At 38.9% G+C, this 15,328-nt stretch overlaps 1 protein-coding gene across 4 annotated transcripts in view; it reads right to left on the reverse strand.

Annotated features, from left to right (window-relative positions):
- WDR72 (WD repeat domain 72) overlaps positions 1-15,328 on the reverse strand; it is a 617,996-nt gene that overhangs the window by 180,132 nt on the left and 422,536 nt on the right. For all 4 annotated transcript variants that reach the window (XM_023539510.2, XM_064295252.1, XM_064295254.1 and 1 more), the window contains one exon: positions 14,196-14,275. In XM_023539510.2, the coding sequence (XP_023395278.2) occupies positions 14,196-14,275 (80 nt within the window). The remainder of the gene's footprint in view (positions 1-14,195; positions 14,276-15,328) is intronic.

Here is a 15,328-nt window from a genome sequence, read left to right on the forward strand (position 1 = left end):
AAAACATACTAACTATAACGAGAAAGATATTCAGAGCCACAAAACTCAAAAGTAAATATGAATAGCTCACATCCAATTTGGAGACAAACTCAAAATATACACTTTAGACTCAGTGTGAAATCAATACTCAGCATGACCCCCCATCCACAGATAAAAGGAACATCTTTTAAGCACATGATAATGTTATCACAGTATCTGGTTTACAGTGGGCACGAAACAAAACCTAATGGAACTGAAGTAGATTCTACACACTTTAAAAATATAAACCATGGAAAGTATAATTTATTGATAATTTATAATTGTCAATATTTGAGTCTCCCTAGAATATAAATACAAAAGAGATATTTTGCAGATAGTCGATAGAGATAGAATTTTTATTCAACAAAATATGAAATTTTTAGACAGTATTTTATATAACCTTGAGATTTTAATAATGAGCTAGAATTGAAAGCCCTATCGCTACAAAGCTGTCTTCCACATTCATATAAATAAATTTCTCTAAGAAGATAGATATGCAAAGCATTATACTCTTTTATCAGGAAATTTACAGTGATTCAAAAGAAGCTTTACAAACTCGTTGGCTGAAAAGAGTCAGCTACAAATCTGGATCATACACTTATTAGTAGAAGTACTGCTGTACCATAGCAAGCTAAAAGTTCTGATGGTTTTCACTAATAATTTGGAAGAGCAAAGTACTATAAAAGAGCACAGAAAGGTGGAGCTAAGATGGTGGAACAGACAGATGCTTCCGGTGAGCCCTCTTTACAACAAAGACCCCCAAAAACAAGTGAAACAACTATATTTATGACAAGCTAGGAGCCCTGAACATCAAAAGCAAGCTTAGAAAATGAACTGAGGGGCAGGGGGAAGAAGAGATGTTTCACAAGCGGAGAGGAGTTATCAGACCTGAATTGCGGGAAGCACTCAGGCACCATTCCAGGAGCAGTAGCGGTAGGCTGGTAATAGCATTCGGCCACAGTTTCTTCAGGGAGAAGCAGCCAGCCACTCAGCCTACTCACACCTCCGGAACCAGAGAAGAACGGCACTCTCGGCAAAAGCTAAGTACTTCCGTATATTTTACCCCCCGCCACTCCCTTCCCACCCCTCAACCCCCTCCCTCGAGCCTCCTTAAGCGGCTGACCTCCCGGGGCCTGAGATAGGCCCAGGTGAGCACCTAGATCCATACTCCCAGCCTTGGAGAGGGAATAAATTTGCAATTATTTGCCAGCTCCACCAACCAGGGGAGCTCAGAACAGAAGCAGCTCCTGTCCAGGCATAAACGGTCCGTGGACTTTGAGTACCTTTCCCCTCTGGATGGACCTGTGTGGGCTGATTTCAGGAGAATAGGCCCTTGTTGGTACATTCGAACCGTTTCAGCTATGTGGCAGACAGGTGGGTGTTTGATGTTTGACATTACTTTGCCTATTAAACACAGCCCTCACCTACCCAAATCTGGGGCCTGAGGACTGGTAGCTCCACTCAGGTCACCCAGCCACCCACAACAGGGGTCCAGGGATAACTGGTACCTCCCAGTCCTTACAACCAAAAACTCTGGGTGCCCATGGTCCATCTGCAGAACCCATCCACCTGTATGCTCTAGGGAATAGGGACATGCTTTCCTCAAAGACACATGGGGGATGATTCTCAGCCCCCTCCCTTCTTCAGAGTGTGACCCCCTCCTGCAACCAGATACTGGTACCTATTTCAATCACCCCTGCCCCTCTAAGACTATAGGACAGAGCCTGTATCACATGCTTGATGATCAGCTACCTGAACACTTGAGCTGAATTCATACAAGAAAAGTGAAAGGACACCTAGACTGATATACCTGATAGCAGCTCTAGCCATCTCAGGATAGGACATCAGAGCTCCAAAGGTGAAAATAATCAAGCTAGCTCACTCAAGCAACCCATCTGGGCATATCAAGACAAAACAAAGCAAGAAACTATGACACAGTAAGCAAACATAAAATAAACTAATACAATAACATATAGATGGCTCAGAGACAACAGTCAATATCAAGTCACATAAAGAAACAGACCATGATCGCCTCAACGAGCTCTTAAAACAAAGAATCCAGGGATCTTATAGATGAAAGTGGCTTCCTGGAATTACCAGAAACAGAATATGAAAGATTAATATATAGAACTCTTCAAGACATCAGGAAGGAAATGAGACAATATGCAGAACAAGCCAAAGAATACACAGATAAAGCAACTGAAGAAATTAAAAAGATTATTCAGGAACATAATGAAAAATTTAATAAGCTGGAAAAATCCATAGACAGACAGCAATCAGAAATTCAGAAGATTAACAATAAAATTACAGAAGTAGACAACTCAATAGAAAGTCAGAGAAGCAGATTTAAGAATGTGGAAGGCAGAATTTCTGAACTTGAAGATAAAGCACTTGGCACTAACATATTTGCAGAAAAATCAGATAAAAGAATTAAAAAAAACAAAGAAACCTTAAGAATCACGTGGGACTCTATCAAGAGAAATAACCTACCAGTGACTGGAGTACCAGAACAGGAAGGGATAACAGAAAATACAGAGAGAATTGTTGAAGATTTGTCAGCAGAAAAACTTCCCTGATATTGTGAAAGATGAGAAGATATCTATCCAAGATGCTCATCAAACTCCACATAAGTCACCAAGACACATTAAAATCAAATGCCAAAAACAAAATAAAGAGAGAATTTCAAAGCAGTTAGGAATTAAACGAAAAGTCACCTACAAAGGACAGCCAATTAAGAATAAGCTCGGACTACTTGGCAGAAACCATGCAGGCAAGAAGGCAATGGGATGACTTACATAAAAAATTGAAGGAAAAAAACTGCCAGACAAGAACCATATATGCAGCAAAACTGTATCTCAAATATAAAGGTGAAATTAGGACATTTCCAGATAAACAGAACTTTACGGGATTCGTAAAAACCAAACCAAAACTACAAGAAATACTAAATGGAGTTCTAAAGTTAGAAAATCAATAATATCAGGTATCAACCTAAGAATAGAACACTGGACAGAGCAACCAGAAGTCAACCCAGACAAGGAAATAAAAAAAAATCAAGATTAAAAAAATGTTCAAAACAGGGTAACAGCGATGTTATTATGTTAAAGAAGACAACAGTAAAACAATAAAGAGGGACTAAGTAATGTAGTCATAGATCCTCCATATGGAGAGCAAGATAAGGCGATATGAAAAAATAAAGGTTAGGTTTAAATTTAGAAAAATAGGGGCAAATAATAAGGTAACCACAAAGGAGATAAACTATCCTACACACCAAAATAAAACACAAGAAAAAAAGAGACTCAGCAGAAACAAAATCAACAACAATGAATATGAGGAAAGGACAATTTATAAAGATAATCTACTCAGCACATAAAATTAAGTGGGAAAAAGAAACTGTCAACAACACACAAAAAAAGACATCAAAATGATAGCACTAAATGTGTACCTATCCATAATTACGCTGAATGTGAATGGACTAAATGCACCAATAAAGAGACAGAAAGTGGCAGAATGGATTAAAAAACACATTCTGTCTATATGCTGCCTTCAATAGACACACCTTAGACTGAGAGACACAAACAAACTAAAACTCAAAGGATGGAAAAATATATATCAAACAAACAACAATCCAAAAAGAGGAGGAGTGGCAATATTAATTTCTGAAAATACAGACTTTAAAGTTAAATCCATCATAAAAAACAAGGAAGGACACTATATAATGATTAAAGGGATAATATACCAAGCAGTAACAACCACATTGAATATTTATGCACCCAAAGTCAGGGCTGTAAGATACCTAAAACAAACCCTATCAAAAATGAAAAGTAAGATAGGCAGCTCCATGACAATAGTAGAAGACTTCAACATGCTACTTTCGGTGAAGGGCAGGACATCCAGAAAGGAGTTCAATAAACACATGGAAGATCTAAACGCCACAATAAACCAACTTGACCTCATAGACATATACAGAACACTCCAACCAACAACAACCAAGTATACTTTCTTTCCTAGTGCACATGGAACATTCTATACAATAGACCACATATTAGGTCATAAACCAAGCCTCAGCAGAATCCAAAACACTGAAATATTACAAAGCATCTTCTCTGACTATAAGGCTATAAAAGTGGAAATCAATAACAGAAAAAGCAGGGAAAACAAATCAAACACTTGGAAACTGAACAATACTCTGCTCAAAAAAGCCTAGATTATAGAAGACATTAAGGATGGATTAAAGAAATTCATAAAATACAATGAGAATGAAAACACTTCCTATCAAAACCTTTGGGACTCAGTGAAAGCAGTACTCAGAGGTCAATTTATATCAATAAATGCACACATACAAAAAGAAGAAAGGACAAAAATCAAAGAATTATCCCTACAACTTGAACAAAGAGAGCAACAAAAGAAACCCTCAGACACGAAGAAAACAACTAATAAAAATTAGAGCAGAACTAAACGAAATAAAAAACAGAAAAACAATTCAAAGAACTAACAAGACCAAAAGCTGGTTCTTTGAAAAATCAACAAAATTGAAAAACCACTGACCAAATGGACAAAAGAAAAACAGAAGAGAAAGCAAATACCCCAAATAAGAAATGAGATGGGTGATATTACAACAGATCCAACTGAAATTAAAAGAATCATATAAGACTACTATGAAAAGTTGTACTTTAACAAATTTGAAAACCTAGAAGAAATGGATGAATTCCTAGAAACACACTACCTACCTAAACTAACTCAAAAACCTAGAAGAAATGGATGAATTCCTAGAAACACACTACCTACCTAAACTAACTCAAACAGAGGTAAAACAACTAAATAGAGCCATAACAAAAGAAGAGATTGAAAAGGTAATCAAAAAACTCCCAACAAAAAAAAAAAGGCCTGGCCCAGACTGCTTCACTGCAGTTCTAACAAACATTCAGAGAAGAGTTAACACCACTACTACTAAAGGTATTTCAGAGCATAGAAAAGAATGGAATACTCCCAAACTCATTCTATGAAGCCAGCATATCCCTGATACCAAAACCAGGTAAAGACATCACAAGAAAAGAAAATTATAGACCTATATCCCTCATGAATGTAGATGTAAAAATCCTCAACAAAATACTAGCCGATACAATTCAACAACATATCAAAAAAATAATTCACCATGACTAAGCGGGATTCATACCAAGTATGCAGAGATTGTTCAAAACTGGGAAAAAAATTAATGTAACCCATCATATAAATAAAACAAAAGACAAGAAACATGATTTTATCAATTGATGCAAAAAAGGCATTTGAAAAAGTTCAACATACATTCATGATAAAAATCCCAGCAAAATAGGAATAGAAGGAAAATTCTTCAATATAATAAAGAGCATGTATACAAACACAACAGCCAATATCATCCTAAATGGAGAGACCATGAAAGCATTCCCCTTGAGATCGGGAACCAAACAAAGATGCCCTTTATCACCACTCTTATTCAACATTGTGCTGGAAGTCCTAGCCAGAGCAATTAGGTAAGATAAATAAAGGGCATCCAGACTGGCAAAGAAGAAGTAAAAGGATATCTGTTTACAGGTGACATGATCTTATACACAGAAAACCCTAAGGAATCCTCAAGAAAACTACTGAAACTGATAGAAGAGTTCGGCACAGTCTCAGGATTCAAGATTAACATACAAAAATCAGTTGGATTCCTCTACACCAACACAAAGCACATCAAAGAGGAAACCACCAAATCAATACCATTTACAGTAAAATACTTAGGAATAAATCTCACCAGAGATGTAAAAGATTTATACAAAGAAAACTACAAAACACTTCTGCAATAAACCAAAAGAGACCTACATAAGTGGAAAAACATACCTTGCTCATGGATAGGAAGACTTAACATTTTAACAACGTCTATTATTCTACCAAAAGCCACCTATACATTTAATGCAACTCCGATCCAAATTCCAACACATTCTTCAATGAGATACAGAAACAAATCACCAACTTCATATGAAAGGGAAAGAGGCCCTGCATAAGTAAAGCATTACTGAAAAAGAACAACAAAGAGGGAGGCCTCACACTACCTGATTTTAGAACCTATTATACTGCCACAATAGTCAAAATAGCCTGGTACTGGTACAACAACAGATACATAGACCAGTGGAACAGAATTGAGAATCTAGACATAAATCCATCCACATATGAGCAATTGATATTTGACAAAGACCCCAAAACAGTTAAATGGGGAAAGACAGTCTTTTTAATAAATGGTGCTGGCATAACTGGATATCCATCTGCAAAAAAATGAAACAAGACCCATACCTCACTCCATGCACTAAAACGAGCTTCAAATGGATAAAAGACCTAAATATAAAATCTAAAACGATAAAGATCATGAAAGAAAAAATACGGACAATGTTAGCAGCCCTAATACATTGCATAAACTGTACAAAACATTACTAATAATGCAGAAGAAAAACTAGATAACTGGGAGCTCCTAAAAATCAAACACGTATGCTCGTCCAAGGACTTCACCAAAAGAGTAAAAAGATTACCTACAGACTGGGAAAAAGTTTTTAGCTATGACATTTCCGGTCGGCACCTGATCTCTAAAATCTACATGATATTGCAAAAACTCAACTGCAAAAAGACACATAACCCAATTAAAAAATGGGCAAAAGATATGAACAACGCATTTCACTAAAGAGGACATTCAGGTAGCTAACAGATACACGAGGAAATGCTCACGATTATTAGCCATTAGAGAAATGCAAATCAAAACTGCAATGAGATTTCATCTCACTCCAGCAAGGCTGGCATTAATGCAAAAAACACAAAATAATCAATGTTGGAGATGATGTGAAGAGATTAGAACACTTATAAACTGCTGTTGGGAATGTAAAATGGTACAACCACTTTGGAAATAGATTTGGCACTTCCATAGAAAGCTAGAAATAGAACTACCATACGATCCAGCAATCCCACTCCTTGGAATATATCCTAGAGAAATAAGAGACTTTAAACGAATAGAAATCGAACTGACTACATCTGTGGAAAGAGACGATGGAAAAGCTCAATATCATCAGTCAGAACAAGGCCAGGGGCTGACTGTGGAAGAGACCACCAATTGCTCATATGCAAGTTCAAGCTGAAACTGAAGAAAATCAGAGCAAGTCCACGAGAGCCAAAATATGACCTTGAGTATATCCCACCTGCATTTAGGGACCATCTTAAGAATAGATTTGACGCATTGAACACTAGTGACCGAAGACCAGACGAGTTGTGGAATGACATCAAGGACATCATACATGAAGAAAGCAAGAGGCCACTGAAAAGACAGGAAAGAAAGAAAAGACCAAGACGAATGTCAGAGGAGACTGTGAAACTTGCTCTTGAGCATCGAGCAGCTAAAGCAAAAGCAAAAATAGATGAAGTAAAAGAACTGAACAGAAGATTTCAAAGGGCCACTCGAGAAGACAAAATAAAGTATTATAATGACATGTACAAAGAGCTAGAGATGGAAAAGCAAAAGGGAAGAACATATTCAGCGTTTCTTAAGCTGAAAGAACTGAAGAAAAAATACAAGCCTCGAGTTGCAATAGTGAAGGATTCCATGGGGAAAATATTAAACGACGCAGGAAGCATCAAAAGAACGTGGAAGGAATACACAGAGTCATTATACCAAAAAGAATTAGTTGATATTCAACAATTTCAAGAGGTGACATATGATTAGGAACCGATGGTACTGAAGGAAGAAGTCCAAGCTTCTCTGAAGGCATTGGTGAAAAATAAGGCTCCAGGAATTGATGGGACATCAATTGAGATGTTTTGACAAACAGATGCAGCACTGGAGGTGCTCACTCATCTATGCCGAGCAATATGGAAGACAGCTTCCTGGCCAATTGACTGGAAGAGATCCATATTTATGCCTATTCCCAAGAAAGATGATCCAACCGAATGTGGAAATTATAGAACAATATCATTAATATCACATGCAAGCAAAATTTTGCTGAAGATCATTCAAAAATGGCCGCAGCAGTATATCAACAGGGAACTGCCAGAAATTCAGGCTGGTTTCTGAAGAGGACACAGAACCAGGGATATCATTGCTGATGTCAGATGGATCCTGGCTGAAAGCAGAGAATACCAGAAGGATGTTTACCTGTGTTTTATTGACTATACAAAGGCATTCGACTGTGTGGATCATAACAAACTATGGATAACATTGCGAAGAATGGGAATTCCAGAACACTTAATTGTGCTGATCAGGAACCTTTACATAGATCAAGAGGCAGTTGTTTGGACAGAACAAGGGGATACTGATTGGTTTAAAGTCAGGAAAGGTGTGCGTCAGGGCTGTATTCTTTCACCATACCTATTTAATCTGTATGCTGAACAAATAATACGAGAAGCTGGACTATATGAAGAAGAACGGGGCATCGGGATTGGAGGAAGACTCATTAACAACCTGTGTTATGCAGATAACACAACCTTGCTTGCTGAAAGTGAAGAGGACTGAAGCAGTTACCAATGAAGATCAAAGATCATAGCCTTCAGTATGGACTGCACCTCAACATAAAGAAAACAAAAATACTCACAACTGGACCAATGAGCAACATCGTGATAAATGGAGAAAAGATAGAAGTTGTCAAGGATTTCATTTTACTTGGATCCACAATCAACAGCCTTGGAAGCAGCAGTCAAGAGATCAAAAGACGCATTGCATTGAGTAAATCTGCTGCAAAGGACCTCTTCAAAGTGTTGAAGAGCATAGATGTCATCCTGAAGACTAAGGTTCACCTGACCCAAGCCATGGTATTTTCAATCACATCATATGCATGTGAAAGCTGGACAATGAATAAGGAAGACCGGAGAAGAGTTGACGCCTTTGAATTGTGGTGTTAGCAAAGAATATTGAATATACCACAGACTGCCAAAAGAACAAACAAATCTGTCTTGGAAGAAATGCGGCCAGAATGCTCCTTAGAGGCAAGGATGGCGAGACTGGGTCTTACATAATTTGGACATGTGTCAGGAGGGGTCAGTCCCTGGAGGAGGACATCAGGCTTGGCAGAGTACAGGGTCATGGAAAAGAGGAAGACCCTCAACGAGGTGGATTCACAGAGTGGCTGCAACAATAAGCTCAAGCATAACAACGATTTTAAGGATGGCACAGGACCAGGCAGTGTTTCATTCTGTTGTGCATAGGGTCACTGTGAGTCGGGACGGCACCTAACAACAACAACAAAAGAACAGATATATGCACACCCATGTTTATTGCAGCACTGTTTACAGTAGCAAAAAGATGGAAGCAACCAAGTTGCCCATCAACGGATGAATGGATAAATTATGGTATATTCATACAATGGAATACTACGCATCAATAAGGAACAGTGATGAATCTATGAAACATTTGATAACGTGGAAAAATCTGGAAGGCAATATGCTGAGTGAAATTAGTCAGTTGGAAAAGGACAAATATTGTATAAGACCACTATTATAAGAACTCGAGAAATAGTTTAAACAGAGAAAAAAATATTCTTTGATGGTTACGAGGGGGAGGGAGGGAGGGAGGGAGGGAGGGTGTAAGAAGGGTATTTACTAATTAGATAGTAGATAAGAACTACTTTAGGTGATGAGAAAGACGACACACAATACAGGCGAGGTCAGCACAACTGGACTAAACCAAAAGCAAAGAGGTTTCCTGAATAAACTGAATGCTTTGAAGGCCAGCGTAGCAGGGGCGGGGTTTGGGGACTATGGTTTCAAGGGACATCTAAGTGAATTGGCATAATAAAATCTATTAAGAAAACATTCTGCATCCCACTTTGGACAGTGGTATCTGGGGACTTAAATGCTAGCAAGCAGCCATGTAAGATGCATCAATTGGTCTCAGCCCACCTGGATCAAAGGAGAATGAAGAACACCAAGGACACAAGGTAATTATGAGCCCAAGAGACAGAAAGGGCCACATGAACCAGAGACTACATCATCCTGAGGCCAGAAGAACTAGATGGTGCCTGGCTACAACTGATGACTGCCCTGACAGGGAACACAATAGAGAACCCCTGAGGGGGCAGGAGAGCAGTGGGATGCGGACCCCAAATTCTCGTAAAAAGACCAGACTTAATGGTCTGACTGAGACTAGAAGAACCCCGGTGGGCATGGTCCCCAGACCTTCTATTGGCCCAGGACTGGAACCATTCCCAAAGCCAGCTCTTCAGACAGGGATTGGACTGGACAATTGGACTGGAAAGCGATGCTGGTAAGGAGTGAGCTTCTTGGATCAGGTGGACACTTGAGACTATGTTGGCATCTTCTGCCTGGAGGGGAGATGAGAGGGTGGAGGGGGTTAGAAGCTTGTGAAAAGGACACGAAAAGAGGGAGTGGAGGGAGAGAGCGGGCTCTCTCATTAGGGGGAGAGTAATTGGGAGTGTGTAGCAAGGTATATATGGATTTTTGTGTGAGAGACTGACTTCATTTGTAAACTTTCACTTAAAGTACAATAAAAATTAAAAAAGAAAAATACATAGCATCACAAAGATTCATACAAAGTCATGTGCCCTGTTTGTCATTCCAATATCCCATATTCTAGTATAAAAGCATTTTCCCAAAACTCAGGCTCACGCTGGACTTTCACAACTTTGTAGTGTCTCCTGGAAAAGTGACATTTCTTCCTGGAGGCCAGGATGTCATAATTTTAAATCCATAGAAGTTTTTAAGTGTAGTGCCAGAAACATGGAAGTTGGCTACCCCAAAATCTTCCTTTTTGTAGCTTTTATCTCTATGTTGACTATGTTTCATGTGTGGGAAGCAATTAAGAGACAATCTACAAAAAGTCATTCATCCCCTAAATTAACTCATCCTCACTCCCTTCCTTAAACATAAACACTGAATTTCTGAAGTTGGATTCTGCTCTGTTTCACAAAAGCATTTCACTATCACCTACTGTTGTTAGTTGCCATTCAGGTGATTCCAACACATGGCGACCCCATGTGGCAGAGTAGAACTGTTCCACAGAGTTTTTAAGGCTGTGATCTTTTGGAAGCAAATCGGCAGACCTGTCTTTCCAGGCACCTGTGGATGGGTTTGAACAGCCAACAGTTCAGCTAATATTCAAGGGCTTAACTCCATGCAGGGACTCCATTACCACCTAAACCCGAAAACCTAAACCCACTGCCGTTGAGTGGATTCTAACTCATAGTGACCCTATAGGAGAGAGTAGAATTACCCCATATGTTTCCCAAGGCCGTAAATCCTTAGAAGAGCAGACTGCCCTGCCACATCTTTCTCTCACGGAGCGGCTGGTGGGCTGCTAGGTTACAACTGCCGAGCTTTCAGTTAACAGCCAAGTGCTTAACCACTGTACCACCATGGCTCTACCTAAACCCATTGCCATCGAGTCGATTCCTACTCATAGCGACCCTATAGGACAGAGTAGAACTGCCCCATAGGGTTTCCAAGGCTGTCATCTTCATGGAAGCAGACCGCCACGTCTTTCTCCCATGGAGCTGCTGGTGGGTTCAAATAACCAAACTTTTGGTTGCAGCCGAGCATTTTAACCACTGCACCACCAGTACTCCTTCATTACCACCTTGTTGTTGTTGTCAGGTGCCATCGAGTCAGTTCTGACTCACAGTGACCCTACATAAAATAAAAAAGCGCCATCAGGTCCTGCGCCATCCTCACAGTCATTGCTATGTTTGTTATTATTTCCCAGTGTCCTAAAACACATAAAATATAGAATCAAATTAATATCATCCCACTAACTGCTTAAATGAAGAACTTTATAAGGAAATTGAGTGCTGGTTAATGAAGCATCTAAATGGATACTTTTAAGAGTCTCTTGTCCCTGAAGAGCCCAAGGACTCTCATTCCCATTTTATGCATGAGGAAAATAAAAAGCCAACAAGTAAAAGCTGCCTTAGCTCAGACTTTCAGGAAAGTGAGTAACAAACAGTCTGGGAATATAATTTGCCCTGCTGCCAGCATTTTATACAAGGTCAGTGAATCATAGAACCTTAAAGTTTCATTAGTCTAAACATGCCCAAACCACATTAATATTTATTTGAGGGTCAAAAGAACTACATAAGATCTTGCTGGCACAAAAGATCTTCAGATTAGAGCAATTCAGCACAAATGTTCTACTAAATCCTTTTTCTTTTTCTCACTGAGGAATTTTTGATTACTAAAAAAATTAAAAAATCTCATCTTCAATAGCCAGGATCTTTTAGGGTAACTGCTAATACACTGGTAAATTCAACATGTACTAATGTTTATTTTGATTATTACAGAGGTTCTTTGCATTCCTTAAATATTTATTGACTGGCTATTTTTTTGGCTATTGTCACTATTGCTTTTCTGGGCATTAATGAAAGAAGAGTGAGGGAAACAAACAAGGTCCCTCCTCTCAGGAAGCTTATCTAACAGTGAGATGAGAGAAAATAAGCAAGCAAAAGAAAAGAAAGAATTTTAATAAAAGCAAGTGCAAAAAAGAAGATAAAACCAGGCACTGTGATGGTGATTAGAAGCATGGCATGGGGAGGGTTCAGTGACAATATCAGATGGAAGGTCAGGGAAGTCTTCCTTGAGGAGCTGACATTCGAGGAAGGACTTGATCAACAGAGGAAAGAGAACTCTAGGCAGACGGTATAGTAAGTTTCTGAGGCGAAAATGAGCTTTGTGCATTCTGGAAATAAAACGAAGCCAGCGTGGCTACGTAGGGATGAGAAAAGGTGAGAATGATGAGTGAGGGGTTCAGGCTGGGGCAAATCATGCAGGAACTTGTACCACTTACCAGTTGCTATTGAGTTAATTCTGACTCATGGCAACCCCATGTGTGTCAGAGTAGAACTGTGCTCCATAGGGTTTTCAATGGCTGATTTTTTGGGAAGTAGATTGCCAGGCCTTTCTTCAGAGGTGACACTAGGTGGGCTCAAACCTCCAACCTTTCTGTCAGCTAGCAGCCAAGTGCATTAACCGTTTGCACCACCCAGAGCCTCTGTAGGAACACGTAGACCATGGCAACAAGTCAAATACCTTATTTCAAATTAACAACTGATGTGTCTTAGGGTAAGAAACACTGAAAAGATCGCACCATAGGCTTGGTTTATAATGAAGTTGGTGTCAGTGTCATAACAATGAAGACAGAGTCATAACAGCTGTCAGACACGTGTGTGGTTCAATTGTAATATGTCATTAGAGTTGAATCTTGCCAAACTTTGTATCTGTTATGACTCTCAACACTGACACAGCTGACTTCATTGCAGTCCAGGCCATAGCCTGTTATACAGCAGTGTTTTGAACAGTAAATCATAAAAGTGAACATCTGCAAATGAACATCTGAGAATGATAACATCAGCAAATTACACACTGCAGCACTGTATGTAGTACATATTACCAACGATAAGATGTACAAAAAAAAAAAAAACCCTGAAAACGGACAGTTGTAAGTGCAGTTCATCACAAGTCAAATATATCATAAGTCAGGGACTACTTGTATATTTGATTTTATGATGTGAACCACTACAGTTCGTTATGATTTAACTTCCTTTTGTTTCCTTGTAAATAAGAATAACTATTTGTTTTTTGTTTTTTTTTTTTTTTTGTTCTTGGAGCTATTGCTATTCTTATCTTGTAACACTGATATTTATCAACCTCACAAACTTTACTCAAGTTCTAATAAACATTCATCTAATCAATGCACAGATATTTATTGTTCAAGGTACAAGGCTACCCAGTAAGCTTTATGACCCAAAGAAGCCTTAAAAGAGGAAGAAGCACTTAAATTGGTCATTGAAGAAATCAGCTGTCTTAAATAAAATCATAGATGAGGTAATCTCAGGATAGAAAAATGATTTCTAATTACACATAACCAAATTTACACACCTAGGTATCACTATGTCATGACACATGTTCAAATCAAGTAATAGACTACTCTGCCTCAAACTGAAGTTACCTAAGATGGAATAAACCTCCCTCCCTCAGTCTCCACCATTCTACCCCCTTGCAGCACCCTTGCATATGTTATTTTCCACTTTTTTTCCTCATCTCTGCCTCAGCCTTAGGCCTTTTCAACAAATGCCCTGTAAGGGCATTCTGTGTGAACAAGTATAAATACTTGTACTCTTAGGTACTGTGGCATACAGCAAAGAACACTTCCAGTAAATTCAAGAACATGAACTGTATCATACCTGCACAGATTGGTCTCTCCAACATGAAATTAGCTTCAAAAGTGAAAGGTCAGCCTCAGGTATATGGGATTCATTCTTACCTAGAAATATGCAGACCACATTTATATTTTCAGAGTATTAAAGTGGATATAATCCAATGGTCCTCAACCCCTGCTGTACATTAGAATCACATGAGGAGTTTTTTTGTTTATTTTTTGTTTTTATAAACACCAATGGTCAGGTTGAATTGTCCAGAGAATCTGATTTAAAAGGTCTAGGAGTGGGAATAGGGTTAAGCATTAATACTTCGTAAAAGTTCCTCAGGTAATTTTCATGTACGGCCAGAGTTCAGAACGATTAATGTACATACATATATGTATTTCTAATAATTATGTTGTGGTTGTTGTTAGGTGCCATTGCGTTGCTTCCAACTCACAGTGACACTATGTACAACAGAATGAAACACTGCCTGGTCCTGTGTCATCCTCACAGTCATTGCTATGTTTGAGCTCTGCAAGCACTGTGTCAGTCTGTCTTGTCGAGGCTCTTCCTCTTTTTCGTTGACTCTCTACCAAGCATAATGTTCTCCTGCAGGGACTGCTGCCTGCTGATAACATGTCCAAAGTATAGGAGACAAAGTCTCACTATCTTCGTTTCCAAGGAGCACTTTGGCTGTATTGCTTCCAAGACGGACTTGTTCATTCCTCTGGCAGTCCATGGTATAGTCAATATTCTTCACCAACACCGTAATTCAGAGGCATCAATTCTTCTTTGGTCTTCTTTATTCGTTATTCAGTTTTCCCATGTATAGGAGGCAATGAAAATACCATGGCTTAGATAAGGAGTGCCTTAGTTCTCAAAGTGACCTCTTTGCTTTTGAACACTTTAAAGAGGTCTTTTGCAGCAGATTTGCTCAAGTATACCAACTGATATTCATGTCAAATCAAATTAGTCTTCATACCTTAAAATCATCTTTGTAACTTTTGCCAGCTGAATAAAAAAACCAAACTAAGCCTATTGTCATTGAGTCGATTCTGACTCATAGCAGCCGTAGCTCTTAACCACTATGCCACCAGGGTTTCCCCTGCTGGCTGAATGGTATGGCTAATATTCCCTACCCAATATAAATCACCAAATTTTACAGTTCTTTCCTT

This window comes from Loxodonta africana, chromosome 12 (assembly GCF_030014295.1).
Source record: "Loxodonta africana isolate mLoxAfr1 chromosome 12, mLoxAfr1.hap2, whole genome shotgun sequence".
In the NCBI taxonomy this organism is placed as follows: domain Eukaryota; kingdom Metazoa; phylum Chordata; class Mammalia; order Proboscidea; family Elephantidae; genus Loxodonta; species Loxodonta africana.